Source organism: Ailuropoda melanoleuca, chromosome 9, assembly GCF_002007445.2.
Source record: "Ailuropoda melanoleuca isolate Jingjing chromosome 9, ASM200744v2, whole genome shotgun sequence".
Lineage (NCBI taxonomy): Eukaryota > Metazoa > Chordata > Mammalia > Carnivora > Ursidae > Ailuropoda > Ailuropoda melanoleuca.
In genome coordinates, this window is record NC_048226.1 from 55670141 (window position 1) to 55688401 (window position 18261).

The 18261-nt window shown below is 39.1% G+C and overlaps 1 protein-coding gene across 3 annotated transcripts; it reads left to right on the forward strand.

The window, feature by feature from the left end:
- The first annotated feature begins 214 nt into the window (after window positions 1-214).
- CA2 (carbonic anhydrase 2) lies at window positions 215-15461 on the forward strand. 3 transcript variants are annotated; one of them, XM_034668262.1, is made up of 8 exons: window positions 215-494; window positions 1626-1823; window positions 9477-9566; window positions 9868-9986; window positions 10494-10586; window positions 11648-11710; window positions 13044-13199; window positions 14653-15461. In XM_034668262.1, the coding sequence occupies exons 1-8, from the start codon at window positions 461-463 to the stop codon at window positions 14770-14772; spliced, it is 873 nt and encodes a 290-aa protein (XP_034524153.1). In that variant the 5' UTR covers window positions 215-460; the 3' UTR covers window positions 14773-15461. The 3 variants fall into 3 exon arrangements, with proteins under 3 accessions (XP_034524153.1, XP_002916939.1, XP_034524155.1); XM_002916893.4 differs by lacking the exon at window positions 9477-9566; XM_034668264.1 differs by lacking the exons at window positions 9477-9566; window positions 9868-9986.
- The last annotated feature ends 2800 nt before the right edge of the window (window positions 15462-18261 follow it).

Below are 18261 nucleotides of genomic sequence, written 5' to 3' on the forward strand. Positions count from 1 at the left end.
GCCAAGAAGGGGGATGGGGTGCTTCTAGACGCTTGCCAGCCCCAGTCCCACCCAGGAACCCGGGAGCCGCCGCCGCCACCACCACGCACGCCGGGAGTTTGGAGCCTCGTTGCCAGCCCAGGGACCCGGGGCCCGGGCCGCGGGCCGAGGGGAGCCGGGGGCACGAGAGGAGGTCCTGAGCCCAGCAGAGCGCCCGCCGAGAGGGCGTTCTCTCCGCCCCCGGTGCCTCACCCTCCTGACCCGCCCCAAGCTCTGGGAGATCACCTCCGCCCGTCACCTCCTCCTCCCCTCATCCAGGTCCACCCGGGGCTCCCTCCCCTGGGCCGCCCCCGAACACGAAGTTGGCGGGAGCCTATAAAAGCCGGTGACGGAGCGACCCGCGGACACACGGTGCAGGCGCCCGAGCAGCCGCCGCTAGAACGGCGCCAACTCCTGCCCTGCCTCGACTTGCGGCACGACCATGGCCCATCACTGGGGATACGGCAAGCACAACGGTGAGTGTAGGAGGAGGGCGGCGCGGCCCTGCCGTCCGGGGCCGCGATCTCGGCCCCGGCCCGGCAGCGCCCGCACCTGCTGTTTACCGCGGCTAGTCGGAGCACCGGAGGCAAGTATGCCCCGGAGTCTCCCCGCCCGCTGCTCCCCGGCGCTGGGATGCCCTCGTTGCCCTAGCCCCCGAGGTCACTGTCGAGGAATCCCCGAGTCCAGCAGTGGAGCGCAGGGCCCGAGGGAGGAGGAGCGCAGCCTCAGCCTTGGGACTGGAGGACAGTTGTCCCCGGGTCCCGAGCCGGGGGCTATCCTAACCCGACCTAGGAGGAAGCGAGAAAGGGTTGTAACGGGAAAATTTTAGTTGTTGGTTGCAGACAAATTAGGGGACCCCCTCCCCCCTACACCTGTGGGTAGCATTCTCAGCACCACCTGTGGCTAAGGCGGTCAACACCAACTGTCCCGGGGCATTTTCATGGGCTGGTTTGAATCCATTGCGGTGATTTCTGAGTTTCCCCATCACCTCTCCTCTCCTAATGTTAGGAGGTCACCAGGAACCCGGCTTTATCATGGCTACTGATCTGGGTTCTCCAGAGCCGACCCACGCAACAGAAAGATGCGTCTGGCTCACTTTGCGCATCTGGGTGCAGAGTGGGGCTTCCCAGGTGGTGGGAATCCTGACCGTCACAGGAGAGGTGCCTGTGCCGAGCAGTGACTCGGCCTTTACATTCAGTAGGAGGACACTAGGGAGAAATCCCAACCTGCTGTAATTCTTAAATGAGCGTGAATATCCTACATCCTAACCACAAGCCCTGATGGTAGTGTATGCCCAATTTCAATTGCTGAATTCAATAAAAGGAGTGTAAAAATAGCTAATATTTATATGGCACTCACTCTTTGTTCAATGACCTTTCACGTATTGATTCCAATTCTCACAACTTCTACGATGCAGATGTTATTACCCCATAATACAAATGAGGAAACTGAGGCACAAATTAAGTGTTTTCCCAGAGGTATTCAACTAAGGGGTGCCATCAAAATTGGAACGGAGCAGCTTGGCTCCAGAATCATTGTCCCTTTCTAGGGGTCTGGGTGTGCCCTTCCCCACACTGGGGGATTCACAGGTCTCTTCTGAACACTAGGACCGGAGCACTGGTATAAGGACTTCCCCATTGCCAAGGGACAGCGCCAGTCCCCTGTTGACATCGACACCAAAGCAGCCATTCATGACCCTGCCCTGAAGGCTTTGTGTCCTACCTATGAACAAGCGGTTTCTCAGAGGGTCATCAACAACGGTCACTCTTTCAACGTGGAATTTGATGACTCCCAGGACAATGCAGGTCAGTGTTTAAAAAGTAACTTGTGCCTTTTACCCAGTAACTATTTTCCCAGCTTAATGGAAGGAATCAGGAGCAGTGGCTTAATACCACTGTTTGTCTCAGTGCTCTAAGATGCCACTTTGCTAATCTTCATGAGGTCCCAGGCTCTGAGAAGTAGGCTAATTACTTTGAAGTGGCCTGGGGCTGTTGCTCCCCTACAAAATCCCTGGTTTCTATGTAGGGCATTGAACAACTGTGATCTGCTTGTGAAAAGTCACAAAAGGCAAGGTCACCTGGAAGTGAAGATCAGCAAGGATAAGATTGCAAAAACTGAAAATTTAAGTTTCTTTCTAAAATATTTGTTTTCCAGAATTGATCCTATTCAATAAAAGTACATCTTAGTGCTCTCTTCTAGGCAGCAGTGAGGGGAGTGATGAAAACCTCACTATTTAAAATAGTGAAATTTTTTGAAACATTGTATTTATGAATAGGAATGTGATAAGAGGTGGCAGTATATTTTGGTATCCACCCAGAAATTCATTCCACAAATGAAGATGCTTTAGAGTTGGTGGGCATTGGCCTACCTGGCCCATTGCTGACAAAACCAATTACCATAATTTATCTGTAGTGGAGCTGTTTACAGGATGCCTGTTGAATGCTTCTTTTCTTCTTATTTAGAAACAGGAGAGCAATCCCATTCAGACATGGTAGCAGCTTTCTTTGCCTACTGGTTGGTTTAATTGCCAGTGCCCTATTTTCCTGAGTGCTTTCCTCTGAAGGTCGTTGTGAACACATGATGAATGGTGGTGGGATGGGAGTGGGGAGAGCACTGGGGCAAAAAGAGAACACAGAGGAACAGTGATGCATTCAATAATGCTGTCAAAATTTTGGAGTAATGACAGATAGTACTAATATATAATGTGTAATTATAACCACTATTGCCAAGTTGACCATTTTTTTAAGTAGCTCTCTGATGTATTCAGTTCAGTTTGGAAAAAAAAATCCCTTCTCCCCCCATTCAAAAATTTTTTTGACACCTGGATTTCTGAAATAGTGATTCTAGAAGACAATTTGATGGAGGATAATGTGGAGATCATCAGAGAAACGTTTTCAACCCACCTGTGCCCTGTGTGCACCTCCCCCCAGTACACACACATGCACACACACCTATTCTGGCATAGTGTAATGACTAATTAGACTTAGATTATTAGATTTAGTAGAGGATGTTCTCTGAAGGCACTCCTTCAATCATTCTGCTACACTGCCTTCCCAAGCAAGCCTCCCACTCCAAAGAAACAATGCTCAAGTTATTAGGCTAAGTAGGACACAATTTTCTTTCCTTCCTGTTAAGGACACTGTATATTTTGACTATAACAGGACAAGGCCATAGGTCTTGGTGTTATTGTACATATAGAAAGGATGCTATAAAATTTCATGTTTAGTTATTTAAAGACCAAAAAAGTGAGCTGTTTTAGCCTTTAGCTATCAACTTCTATAAAAAGAGATGCAATGAATGTATGTTTCAGTGTTGCCAGTGAGATCATTGTTTTCAATGAGTGATATGTCCACCAGTTACATACCTCATTGGATGCTACATAGAAATTGGATAGTTATTTTGGAGCAATGTGGAAACAAATATCTAACAAATAGAATCTGATGAGATAATTCCCTATATTCCTTACAAATCTGATCATGAAATAACTGTTCCAGTAGTATATCATTAATGGAAAGTGGATTTCAGCTTTTAGTGTAGCAACTATGAGCATAGAATGGGGTCAGATAGTCATGGGATCAAGTTCCAGCTCTGCCACTAACTAGCTCAGTGGCCCTGGGAACAATAGCAGCTTAATCTCTCTAATTTTTAGTTTCCTTAACTGTAAAATTGGGGTAACAGTAGTGTCTACCACAGAGGAAGGATTAAATGGGACAGCGGATATAAAGCACCTAGCCCAACACCTGGCACATAATAATTCCTCAGTAAGTGACCATTGCTGTTTCCATGTCTTCATATCATTTGACTGCTTTTTTTAGGCAATTGTTGTAGGGATTGCACCTGTGATAAGATTTCTGAAGAAAGTTTCTAATGAGCTGTAAGATTACCTGCCATCACTTGATGGGATTTAAACATTTTATTTTTTATGTTCTCAAACATCCCCTTTATCATAGTAAACTGTGTACTGATTTTATATGTGACGTTATTATATAGTTATATGTTTTAGCATGAATATGTCAAGTTTTGATGGATTTCTACACAAGCAGTAACTGCTTAGAGCTAGCCACACTTTTCTAACTCTTTCTCCTGGTGAGTAACACATATATTCTTAAAGCCATGCTTAGATTGTGAAAAAAGTGGTTCCAATAGGGTCTCAAACCCGTGTCTTCAGAGACACGTGTGTTATTGACCCAGTTCTTATAAAACAACAACAAGCAAACCCTTCCTAACACCAATTAAATGCAAGATCAGCTAGGTACCATGAAAGCAGGATAGAGGCCTGGTCTCTTTCCTGTATCCCTAGAACTCATGCTGGGGAAATCTAAAGTGGAAAGACTCAGAAATAACAGATGCTGACAGTGACTTTGGCAACCCCAACAAGGACATACATTGTTCCATTCCAAGGAACAATGGACACATGAAAGAGACAGGAGTCATCCTGTGTGAGTCAGGAAAGACTTTTCAGGGTCAATAAAACTTGTGCTGAGGCTTGAAGGATTTTGGTGACTTGGAGATGACTCCAGGCAAAGAAAAGTAAGAAAGACCCGGGGATTTGAGAGCACAGTATTTACTCTGACAGACAAGGAAGAGTTAATGTTAGAATGGCTTGCTCTCCTTTATGTATGAAAGATCCCTTTGTAACTTTGCCCATACCTCTTCAACATTGTCCCTTGTTTTGGTTAAACAAGGAAGCATTTTTTTTTCTAGGATGCAGACTATATTAAAGTGTTGGCATTAAGGAAAAACACATCTATAGAATACAACAGTCATACCATGCAGAGAAACACACTGTAGACTTTTTTTAAAAAGAATCTTAGACTCTCTGGTTAGAACAAATGATGGAGATACTCCAGTCAAATTCACTTACAATAAACATGAGGAAACAGAATGCTAAAGGGTTTAAATAACCTGCTAGTCATCTCCTTTCTAGTTTGTTGCTATGAGACTCAATGCCCATCACTTAAAAATAGAAGTTGAATAAGAGTCTTTGAATGATAACCACAGTTAATATTTAATGTGTACATACCATGTTTTTAAAAAAATGATATGCTTTTCTATACACTTAAGTCTAAAAATAATTTATTCATTTTGGCCACTCGATATTTTAAATCAACACTTAACATCTCTTTTTGTTAGGAGTTATTTTTATGGTATTAACATTTTTAGTATCTTTTATGTCTTGTTTTCTACATTTAAGTGCTTCGATTCATTTTATTGATTTATTAATTTTTCTCTCAGTGAGATTTCAGCCTTCTAGAACTTCTCATAGATTTAAGTTTTCCCAAACATATGCTAAATATTATCTTAGATGCTAACTTAAGTCCTAAGGGATCAGGAACTGAGCTGGCTGAGTTTATTGGTATGTTTAAGCTTGAGAGAATTCTTTTTAGGTGTGGAGTTAATAAAAAAAAAATGTGGGGTTAATAGGCTTTAACTGGAAGCTCTCATTGATCTTCTAAATTCCTTTAAAAATAAACCACCTTTAATTAATGAAAAATTGCTAAACCTGTTAGGCTTTCAGAAAAGTTATTAAAAATAACTCTCCCTGCTTGAGTTCTTTTATTACTAGCTTTATCTGGGAGAAAAGAATACTAGTCAAATTATTAACTTCTGCTAACTCATTAACTTTATTAGTGAGTTTAAAACTCTCCTGCTTTACTGCAATGTTAGATGCAAATATTGAAAAACCAGTGCCTGAAATTATTGAGTCAATCCATATACATCTCTCATATTATGGCTGTTCTTTAAAAATGGAAATATTTTTATATGTTTATATTATTTCAAGAAAAAAAGGAAGGAAACAGACAGTTTACCTGTGCTCATTTCAAGCAGACCACTGTCTGTATGACATCATAAAACTTCATACGTGAGTCTTGCTTGATTTTCAAGGACTTGCTTTTGAAACTTTAAAATTATCCTTCCATGAATAATTTTAAGTTAAAAGGAAACATAATAGCAACAAGTGAGAGGGTTTGTCGTGCATACTGTTAATGGTGTAAGCAGAAACCTAAGTATTTATAAAACTGACCAAAGCATTCTAAATACTGTATTTAATTATGTTCATGTCAAAAGAGTTTCTTTTTTCTTTTTTTTAACTCTCATATAATTTCCATAAAGCTGAAACTAAAAACTTCTGTTCTCTTGATTTTTAATTGTTGTTTATCTAGTGAAAGAGACAGCTAAACATCTCACTATTTAAAAAAATGGATTATGGGCATCTTTTCCTCATTCATTTTCTTGATGTTAGTATGTCAACCCTAGGATTATTGGCTACTGCTAAAAAAACAAAACAGCAATGCATGATTTAATAATTTTCAAATTATTCCTAAAAGAAGATTGTTTACCTGCTGGAAAATGCTGCATTTTTAGTAGACTTAGTCCTTTACTTCATTAATAAGAAATTCTTTAATTTGAATTTTAAGCAAAAGATTATTGGGAATGGGTTATTTGTATTTTGGATTTAAGAGAGATTACTGATATTCATTAAGGTCTTCAGTTTGTTATTTGGATACAACTTATGTTAAGTAATAATAAAGTGATCAGGAAGAAAAAAATTTAAGAATGTTAAATTTTCAACCAGGGATGTACTGTATGGTGACTAACATAATATAATAAAAAAAATTAAAAAAATAAAAATAAAAAAGAATAAGAAGGAGGGAGGGAGGAAGTGACAGTGGGAGGGGTCAAAAACATCAGCAAAGTGATCCAATGCATTTTATTATTTTACTAAGAAGCTTCTCTCTTGTGATGAATAATAAAATAATGAATATCCATGAGATAACCCAAAAGAGGAAAAAAAAAAAAAAAAGAATGTTAAATTTTCAGTTTTTAATTTGTATAGATAGTCTTACTCATTACTGGAGTGAATTTCTTAATTTTCACAAATAACATAATTTATGTAATTTCCCTGAGAATATTTATAGGAAGGCAGATTATAATATAATTAGTGCTTATTTTGTGTGTTGCTAGAGCCCTTGGTGTTGAGATTTGGATTTAAATTAAGTTTTGGGTATCTTGAAAAAGATATCCTGGTAGAAAACCCCTTTTATAAATCTCTCCAGCCCTGTGGAACACATTTCTGTGAAACAATAAATTACTGACTCTTCAGAGCCCCCACTAGTGGGGCTGGATTTTAAAGAGGAAAAATATACTCAGTCTGCAGTTTCTGGTATTTTTGCAAATTATTTTTTGCATCAGAAAAACAGAATTCATTTTAAACTGGGACAGTTTAGAAATGGCATGTAGCAATCCAGATAAGTAAATAAATAAGTAGGTCTGGAAAAAGTGCAAGCTCCCTGTCTTTCAAACAAATGTCTCTATTATTTCCCAGGTAAAAAATATATGCTACCTTTATTAGAGTTTGTGGTGGTTTATTATTATAACAGTGTTTTTGGGAGGACTTCATTGACTAAACTCCATGGTAAGAATTTGCTGAGAAATAACTAACTAGCTGAAGAAGACGAAAATGCTTCTTTTTGTAGCAACTACATTTTAAGACTTTAATAACCTCTCCTAGGTACGATGGGCTTCTAATCTACATAGCAACATAGCTGTATTTTAATGGGGGCTAAAACAGGTGTCTGGTAATAATAGATTAGTGCTGAGTATGTTTAATCATTGAACCTCGAGCGTTTTTTTTAATATTAGCAAAGCTTATTTAATAAAAGCTCATATACATTCTTGCCTAATTCTAAATGTTCTCTGAAATAAGCAAATTAGGCTGGAATCTTAAGATCTGCAAGGGAGTGAAAAAGAATAAGATACAGCAAATAAGCTTGATTATTTTTAAAATTTAAGATTCTGATACGATTCTTCACAAGGGAAAGGAGATACACTTAGAAAGATAAGTTATCTTGGATGCTTAATATGGTTTTATTTCATTTATCTTGCCACTTGGTAGAATTAATGATGTTAAAGAGGATATTTGCTTTTTAGGATCAGCCAGTTAAGTAACTTTAAAGTTATTATAAGCGAATTGTTTCAGTACCAATTTATTTCAAAAATATATATTTTGTTTTGAGAGTATATCATTATGAAAAATGGAAATTCTCTCACTTTTGAAAAAGCTTAGAGGAACGGGCAGATAAGGCTAATTCTTTCCTTACAGAATTATTAGATTAAAAAAAAACTTTTAGAATAATTTGTTTTTAAGTTTCAAAAGGTATGATTTTATCAGATTATATCCAAATTGATGTTTCTTAGCGGAACTATAATATAACACCACTTCTAATTCGTTCTTTTTCTTTTTCTTTTTTTATTCCTTCTTTTTTTCTCCTGGCCTATTGTAAGGCAGAGCTGGCAACCAGAGATTGTATCAGGAGCTATAGGAAAGGCCTAAATGTCTTCCAGCCAGCTCTATTTTTTACTTTGGGTACATGAATGGGTGTTGCTATCGTCTATGCATATTTGGGTGAAGTTAAGCAAACTTCATTGTACAGACTTTGTTGCTTTGTTTTGCAAAGTCAAAGTAAGTTTGAGCTCATTATTTTATAGAAATATAACCCAGAGTTAATAAAATACACTTTATAACAACAGATTGTAGAACTAAACTAATTTTAAAAGCTTTTAAATATATTGGTAAAATTTCATTAATACATATAACTTAAATGAAAAGTTTTATGGAGAGGATGGGGGAAACTGATTTTATACTATTGTAATTCTCTGTAACACACAATTCACTAATTATCTGCAAATAGACTGTGGTCTAAGAAGATGACATCTAGTCATATTCTTCTGTCTTGTGTTTTACTCTAAAAAAGTTCTATTAACACCAGAATAGTAGAATCATGAGACAGTTATTAAGGTTAGAATTTTAAGTTTTTGGAGACAATAGAGTACTACATCTGTTAGATGATCACCAAATTCTTAGTGAAGTAAGAAACAATTGAACGTATCCATTTTACAGATGAGGAAATTAAGGTCAGAAATGTTCAGTAAAAAATTTTAATGGGAGGGGTGCCTGGGTAGCTCAGTCGGTTAGGCTGCTGACTTTTGGTTCTGGCTGGTGTCATGATCTCAGGATCCTGGGATAGAGTCAGCGTCAGGCTCCCTCTCCCTCTGCTTCTGCCCCTCCCCCTTCTCATGATGGATGCTCTCTCTTTCTCTCTCTTTCAAATAAATAAATAAATAAATCTTATTATTATTTTTTTAATGGGACAAAGCTAGTTAGTACCAGTGAAAATCCAAATTCTGAAAAATTTGGAAAACCAGGGCAAGGAGAATTGGATATTGTACTAAGATCAATAGAATGCTTATGGCTTCAAAAATTCTGGCATGTAGGAACTGGGCTCAGAGGTTAGCAAAGCAGGTGGTAGGACAGCCACTGGGCTGTGTAGAACAGAGGTTCCCACGTTTGTCAGCATGTGCCACAGACCTGCCTTGGCAAGCAGCTGCATGGCACTTCCTCAGTGATTCACAGAGGACTTAATAATTCCACCTAAAATTTCCTCTCTCTCAACCAGCACCTATGACTCCAGACCGAACCCAGCAGAGAAGTATCACTGTGCTCAGAAAACAGATGGGAAAAGCACCCATCCTTCAAGCCACCACAAGTGAGGAGAAAAGCCAGCAAATGATTTTTGTTCAGCACTATAGACTAAACTTGAGTCTGGATTTAATTTTCACAGAGTGAAAATGTTGCTACAGGCATACATTTAGAACTATGAAACAGGAGTAAATTAGATTGTAATATTGAAGACTGTGTGTTTCATGTGCATATGCATGTATATGTGTGTGTATATACACGTGATTGTGTGTTTACACATTCATATACATACATACACTCATACACACATGCACATGTATAATATACCTATACATATATTATATATATATATATATTTTAAATTTTAGTGCTGAAAGGAGGACCCCTCACTGGCACTTACAGATTGATTCAGTTTCACTTTCACTGGGGTTCATCTGATGGGCAAGGTTCTGAGCATACTGTGGATAAAAAGAAATATGCTGCAGAGGTAAGATATGCTTTTTTGCTTTCCAGGGAAAGATGTAAATTGATATTCAGCATTAATTTCAAAACCTTAATTTTGTAAATTCGACTCAATCTAAGTGAACCACTTTTTTTTTTCCCACAAAGGACCTTCGTATTTGCTTCTTATAATTTTTATTTGCGATGTTACAATCAATGCTGCAAAACATTCTCTATGACTTCCAAGGACATCATTTGCAAAAAGTAAAATGAATTCAAATTGGAGGATCCTGTTTTAATATAGATCTAGAAATATACTTTGTGTCTTCCCGCAAGAATATGTAACTCTTTGTCTTAGAGTTGATGAAGTCACTTGTTATTGTGCCAAATAGTGGGTAATTAGACTTAAAATGAAAGAAAAGTTTAGATTTTAAATTATCCACATGTTCACCTTCTTTAGTAACCTCTAGCTATGAAGAAAAGATCACTGGATGAAATCTGTAGGCTTTATTATGTGTAGCATTCATTGTGGTTTTGTCTCCCACTGCTTTAGCTTCACTTGGTTCATTGGAACACCAAATATGGGGATTTTGGAAAAGCCGTGCAGCAACCTGATGGACTGGCTGTTTTGGGTATTTTTTTGAAGGTTAGTTGATGGCCCAATTCTTTTTTCCCCTGTTTTTGAGAAAGATTAACCAAAAGAACATTCATAATAAACAGGACATCCTACAAAGAGCCTAGGAAATGCCTTTGGATCCAAAATATTTTCAGGCTTCTGTCCCCCTCCACATCTGCTAGTAGCAGTAGAGAGGAAGGACAAAGAAAAATCTGAGAGGTATTCATTAGGTGCTATTTATATGTAAATGTGAAGGGTGTCTACATGGGAAATGTGAAAGGAAAAAGAGGTATACTTCAGATGACTACTGGTTTTTGTTTTAAAATTCATCCTTAACTAGATAGTACTGTTTCCTGATAGACTGCTACATTAAGATCAAGTTTTGGAGGGCTCAAGGGCAGTGACTCGGTATTGGAGAATTTCAGGCAACAGTAGGACATACAGGTTGAGCGGCCCTCCAGACAGTTGTAAAGCAAGTGGAGAAAGGTCTGGGCTGGAGATTCATGGGGCCTGACATCATATGTCAAGGTGGGAGCGACGTGAGTATGAAATCGTCCAAGGAAAGCCCGCAGAGGGAGCTGATAAACCTGCTGGGCATGCAAGTCCCGAGAAACTGCAGCATGTAAGACATTTAAGGCATTGGGAAAGGTGCTCATGAAATGACTGAAAAGGAATACAAGAGTCAAGGGAGATTGCTGAGGCTGGAGGGCAGAAGGGAAGCCAAAGGAAGAGAGAATTTCCAAAAGGAGACAAGTCAGTAGTATAAAATCCTGCAAGATTAAGGTAAGCACTTGGACAGTGTTCTTTGTTTTGGCAGTTGGAGGTCAGTTGGAGGTCACGGGTGCTTTTGAGAGGGTAGATCAGGAGAACCATGGGGTGGGGTGGAGGGGGCAGGATGCTGAGGGAAGTGGTCAGGGAAAGTAGGGAAGTTCATGGTGCCAGTGTAATCAGAGTAAGATGTCTGGGTGGCACGTAGCAAGTGGGAGACTTTAGGGCACTACTTGGAAACATTTTATGGTAGAGCCGCCCAAATCAAAACTGATGTAGTACCAACTGGATCACAGTATCTTATATATTGTGTCTTCCTATAGATTGGTGATGCCAGACCAGGCCTACAAAAAGTCCTCGATGCACTGGATTCCATAAAAACAAAGGTACAGTTGAATTTTTTGCCACCTCAATAGAGTACCTATTTTTTTTTTTTTAAGATTTTATTTATTTGACAGAGAGAGAGACAGCAAGAGAGGGAGCACAAGCAGGGGGAGTGGGAGAGGGAGAAGCAGGCTTCCAGCTGAGCAGGGAGCCTGATTCGGGGCTCAGTCCCAGGGTCCTGGGATCATGACCTGAGTCAAAGGCAGACGCTTAACGACTGAGCCACCCAGGGGCCCCTAGAGTACCTATTTTTTTTTTTTTTAATATCCCACTGGATTTAGGAAATTTTTTGGATCAAGAGGAATAGTCTTGGTTTGACATGTGGTGTTTCGATGAGGAGTTCATAGAGGTAAAATGTTGCTTATATGTTCATTTAACTTTTCTTTATCCAAAGGTTGATCCTCATGCTAGTATAATTTTAAGACTTGCATTTATTTACTCTTGCTTCCCCATCATTTGAACATTCATATTACAAGAGTCAGAGAATTCTCATGACTGCAAGGAAACTGAAAGATCATCTGGTCAAATTATTCCCTCATTCACGCAGCAGCTGTTTGTCAAGTACTTGCTCCATGCCGGTCACTTCGTTAGTGTAGGAGATACAACGGGGAGCACGAAGAATAATCCAGCCCACGTTTAAATTCTCTCTACGGCAGAGCCGCGTTTAGGTCATTGAACATCTGCTAAATGCAATCACCAAGGGCAGCCCTGGCTTTATAAAGCTCATGGTCAAACTGAAGCCACACTTACCTTCTGAAGGCTTCACTCTTTACTCCTAGCTGACCCCTTTGAATCATGGGGAATAAACCCGATTCGAAAACACTAATTTAACAACCTTGTCGCTATACCTGTAACTCTTGCTGTTTGCATCTATGGCTTTAAGAGTGTAGCATCCAGAAAGGAAAGCGGTTCTTTAGTCCTGATCTTGCCATCAGATAGGATAGCAAGACAATTACCTCCTCATTAGAGATACTGTAGTTTTGTTACTGTGCCTAAAATTGCATTATTTCAGTGACAGCAGTTTCATTTTAAATACTGGATGTGATCAGTTAATAACAATGGAAATTATAGGGGATGATTTGGGAGGCCAAGAGAATTGGACATGGGAAAATTACATAGTTGGGCTCTCTTGCCCATATCTGCTCATCTATATTTCCAAGTCAAATGTCTCTCTTAATTTCTTTTCTTACTTTGCTTTCTGGTAAACATGGGACCTCTCTTTAAAAAAAAAAAAAAAGTTCTGGCAACCAGAGGGGAATATTGTTTCCTACTCTCCTGCCTTCCTCGCACTCTGATCACATGGCATTTGTAACCTGTGTGTTTGCCTTGTTCCAGGGTAAGAGTGCTGACTTCACTAACTTTGATCCTCGTGGCCTCCTTCCTGAAAGTTTGGACTACTGGACCTACCCAGGCTCACTGACCACTCCTCCCCTTCTGGAATGCGTGACCTGGATTGTGCTCAAGGAGCCTATCAGCGTTAGCAGTGAGCAGGTCCGTTTTCTAAAGCGAGGTAGAGCGTTTCGTCCAGGCAGAGGAGCTTGGCTTTTGGATGCAGACAGACCCGGCTTGAATCCTCCCTCCTGCTGCTTCTAGCTGTGGAACTAGTGTCCATAACAGTGCTTAGCAGATAAACAGCATTCAAGGAATATTTGCTGATTAGCCGTAATTTAGGCAGTTGGTTTGCTCTGTAAAATTGGATAATCATGAGGATTAAGTGAGAAAGGTGTCTGTCACCTAATGAGTGCTTTTATGTCAGCTACAAGGAAACCGAGGCCCAGGACAATGAGATTTCATAGTCAGGGTTCCATAGATATCCGTGGTAACTCACAACCGACCGCTCACTCACGGGAGAGCTTACGGCAGTTTTATTTCTATCAGAATACATTTCGGAATTCTGACAAAAGTAAAAGACATGCCTTGGAGAAAAATATCTATCAAAACTCACTCCAAGTTGCTTTAACAGCCCAGACCACGGACTCTGTTACCTTTCTCATACAATATAGTTTATGAGGTTTTAGTTACTAATGCAGCTTCCAAGTCACTGAGAGTCCCCACAGACGGTCTCTGCTCCCCCCACAGTTGAAATGTAGGAAATGGACATTCCTCAGTAGGATCCACAAGAACTTGGATCCTGGGTAATTTAGCTAATGTTACAGTAGCTGACTGACATCGAAGTTGACTTCGAGGGGTGAGACTGAGGGAATATTACTGGACCAAAGAGATCATTAAAGGCTATTGATTTGTGAGTTGCTTTATTACTGCTCCAAACACCCTTCTTCATTTAGATCAAGACTTGCAAAGGGAAAGGGAAGTACCACTTTGCAAAAACAACCTCAAAGAAGTAGGAGACTGGTTGAGGGCTGTCTGTGTCACATCATTGGGCCAGGGAACTAAAAGGAGGCTAAAAGGGAATAAAAATCAATCAATGCCAAGGATTTGAAATCCCAGTTTGGGCAAATTCATTTATGTGTTTCTATACATTTAAGCAGAGATGCCCGCCAATCACTTATCCCCTGGGGCTTGCGGATCCTGGGCCACTTTATCTAATAGTTTATCTATCCAGTAGTTTATCTTCCTGGGGCAGAAAACAAAACTCTATAATTTGGATCTAGAATTTTTATTATTATTTTACATCTCAGAAGTGTTTCATAGGCTTTTGATGTTTGATTTTAAAATTAAAAGACGGAAAAAAACAAGCTCACTGCAAATTTCCTTCCAGATGACACTAACAATCTTGTGTGTATTTTCTAGAGATTGATTTGTTATCTAAAGGCATACATATATAATGTTTATGTGATTGTATATTTCTTGGGAACCAAAGTGAACTTTGAACATTGATACATACATACTACGGTGAATATTGGTGAATATTGGAGAATAAGCACATAAATGAATACTATTGGGAAACTTGTATTTTTAAATTTCTTAATCTTTTGTCTTTTAGATGCTGAAATTCCGTAGGCTTAATTTCAATAAGGAGGGCGAGCCTGAGGAACTGATGGTGGACAATTGGCGCCCAGCTCAGCCGCTGCACAACAGACAGATTAACGCATCCTTCAAATAAGATGCCCCCGAGCCCACGTCCAAATAGTGGATCTTTGGGCTTCCCTTAGCTAAGCACAAATCTACCTTGGTGAATCGGACCTTCGCTGCTTTGCATCTGGTTTTCTAGATCCTTTATCTCTCACCTGTTGTGCTTATTAGCAAAACGTGAAGAACTTGACCAGTTGTCATGCTTGACCGAATTGCTGTGACTGGTGCTTTGCTTCTGGTAATAGCCTTTCTGTACTAGAGAATATAATATAAAGAATAGGAGAAAAAAGCATCTTGACTTTGTTCGTAGCACATGGGGAGATGAGCACTGACAATTGTTCACAAAAATGCTGATTTTAAAACATAGGAAAGTAGAATGATTGAGTGCAAATCCATACCATGAGATAAATTGAGCTGTGTAACGTAAATCAGGTGAAATAGTCATGATTCTATGTAATAAATAAGATTAAATAAATGTTCATGATTCTGAGATGTTATATTAAAGAAAAAAATTTTTAATTCTTATATATTTGTAGCAATGTTATCTTGAAAATGAATTATGTTGTAATTTAGTGACTTTTGAATTACAGAGATGTAAATGAAGTATTATCTGTAAAAATTGTTATAATTATAGTTGTGATACAGAGTATATTTCCATTCAAATAATATATCATAACTTAATAAATATTGTATTTTAGATATATTCTCTAATAAAATTTGGACTTCTATTTTGGCTTATTTTTTTTATGCTGGGCATTGGGTAACAATGGAAGAGCAAAATGTGTACTTTTGTAACTCCTATTAATTCATTTTTAATAATAAGTCATCATAATTGGGTACTCATAACCGTAGGAGTTTCCGTAAAAGGAAATCCATGTACTATTTGCCAAGAGCTGTTTTAAGTGCGTTCTGAGCACTCACTCGTAACCTTCATGAGAAGCGAACAAGAATGAATCCTGCAAGGCAGAGAGGAACTGGTTAGACTAAAAGCAGCAAGGTAGAGAAAGGTGTACATGCAGGATCCATATATACTCCTTGGAAATAAAACAAATGAAAGTCCATTTTATTTAAAGAAGGGAATTCAAGTGGTACCCACAAGTAAAAGAGCAATTTGAGTCTTAGAAAGGTGAATTATACCCTTTACAGATAGAGAAATGAATACATGAAATCACACTATCCCACTATTATAGCTGTTCTGGGTTTAGCTGTGTGCCTGGACCATGGAATGAATTTTTGGCTGATGAGTTATTCTGGAAAGCCAAGTTTAACACATAACTCAAGTTCTACCCTTCATAGAATAAAAGCTCTTTGTTTCTTGAGATTAAAAAAAAAAAATTCTCTAAACTCAAGGCACCTAGGTGGCTCAGTTGGTGAAGTGTCTGACTCTTGATTTTGGCTCAGGTCATGATCTCAGTGTAATGAGATTGAGTATAGCATGAGGCTCTGAGATGAGTGTGGAGTCTGTTTAAGATTCTGTCTCTCCCTCTGCCCTACTCACTTTATCTTTCTCTCTCTCAAAAAAAAAAAAAAAAATCTCCAAACTCATTTATACACCTCACTTGCTTTACTAAAGAAATATGCTAAGTTTTGTGTAAGAGAGATCAAAAGCTTTGGAATTTGATTTGTTTCAAATCCCAGCTCTTCTCAACCTCTCTGATCCTGGCTATAAAGAGAGGGATAACACCCAGGACTGTGACAATTATATGAGGTAAGGTCTGGTGTATAAGAGGTGGTCAAAAATACTTTTTAATCTTTGTGTGTGTGTGTGTGTGTGTGTTATTCTGTTAACGGTACCATCAATTTTTCTTAGTTTCCCAGAATGAGGCTTCTCCTCTGATTGACCGTTTATTGCTTTGGGTATGGAACCCAAATAGCCAAGCTTAACTAGAACTGTTTGTAAACTAGAAGTAAACCTACCTCAGGTGAATTGCTGAGGACCTCTTCTAAACATAAAACGAAGAGTTTAGTTTGTGCATATTTTTACATATTGGTTTTCAGTTCTATACTGAACCAGAAATTTATCAACAACTGAGTTCTAGATATAGATGAATTATTATATGCTTGGCACATAATGGATGATCTCCAAATACTGTAATGAAAACATTTATTTCATTCTTGGCTAAAATTAAATTTAACCAGGAGATACTATTTTCTTGATTTTTTTTTGAGAAAGTTTTTGTCATATTTGTAATCTGCCACAAACTATTCTAATTTATGTAAGTGCTTTTCAAGTGTTCCATCAAAATATTCCTTAAAGCAGAGAAGTATAGTCTTTGAAACAAACCATTGCTTCTTTAAAGTTTTGTTTTTTTACTAAATGTTTTCAAATTTTACATTCTACTCTATATTATAGCCACATTCAACTTTAATATAAAATGTTTCAACTGGCTTATTATAATTACTGAAATTGACACTCTGGCAATGTTTATCCTGAAACTTATTACCTCTGGTCATCAGGTGTACCCGCTGAGACCCTGGAAGTCCTGGTTTGAGAAGTGTAACCTAATATTAAATACTGAGGATTTTCATTATATTTGTTCTTCAAGGACAATCGTTCGTTTTAAATAAAGTGCGTGCCACCTTAATGGATACCATAACTAGTATTAGCATGTTTAAAAAATGTGTTTGAGGGACGCCTGGGTGGCTCAGTCTGTTAAGTGTCTTCCTTCAGCTCAGGTCATGATCCTAGGGTCCTGGGATCGAGTCCCTCATCCAGCTCCCTGCTCAGCAGGGAGCTTGCTTCTCCTTCTCCCTCTGCTGCTCCCCCTGCTTGTGCTCTCTCTCTCTGACAAATAAATAAATAAAATCTTTTTAAAAATGTATTTGAATTCCTCTTTTGCATTTCACTGAAGGGATCCCGTGTCAGTTATTCACACTCTGTTAGAAGGGAGGAGACGTAAACGATGCTGTAGTGGGCAGAATGATGGCCTTCCAGAGATGCCTACATCCTTGTCCCCGGAACTTAGAACTATGTTAACTTGGCTAGTAAAAGGGACTTTCCAGTTGTGATTCAGTTAAAGATCTTGAGATGAGGCGATTATCCTATGGGTCCAAAGTAATTACAACGGTTCTCAGAAGAGAGAGGAAGAAGGTCAAAAGCAGAAGGAGATTAGACGACAGAAGCAGAGACAGGCCACGAGCAAGAAATGCTGGAAGCTTCTAGAAGCTGGAAGAGGCAAAAACCAGATTCTCCTCTGGAGCTTCTAGAAAGAACCAGCCCCAATGACACTTTCATGTAAGTCTCAGAAGACTCCTTTCGGACTTCTGACCTCTAGAAAGGTAACACAATGAACCTGTAATATTTTAAGCCCTTAAATTTGTGGTTAATTTGTTTCAGCAGCGTTGGGACAATAGTACAGACACTGGGTTAACAAAAGAAATCCCTATGAGAATAAGGTGTGGGTAGCCAGAAGTTTACCAAGGCCTCTGGGCCCTGGTGGTGATAATTCCCTTTGCCCAGAATGTCATTTTTCTCCATCCCCAATTGTGAAATCTTAACCGTTCCTGGATGCCGAGCTCG

What these genes read in the sequence shown, in the direction of transcription:
- CA2 (XM_034668262.1), top strand. Translation starts at nt 461, where the DNA reads ATGGCCCATCACTGGGGATACGGCAAGCACAACG. An exon ending in CATCCTTCAAGCCACCACAA is followed by an intron (nt 9,567 to 9,867) that starts GTGAGGAGAAAA and finishes TTTAAATTTTAG; the next exon opens with TGCTGAAAGGAGGACCCCTC. An exon ending in AAAAGAAATATGCTGCAGAG is followed by an intron (nt 9,987 to 10,493) that starts GTAAGATATGCT and finishes CCACTGCTTTAG; the next exon opens with CTTCACTTGGTTCATTGGAA.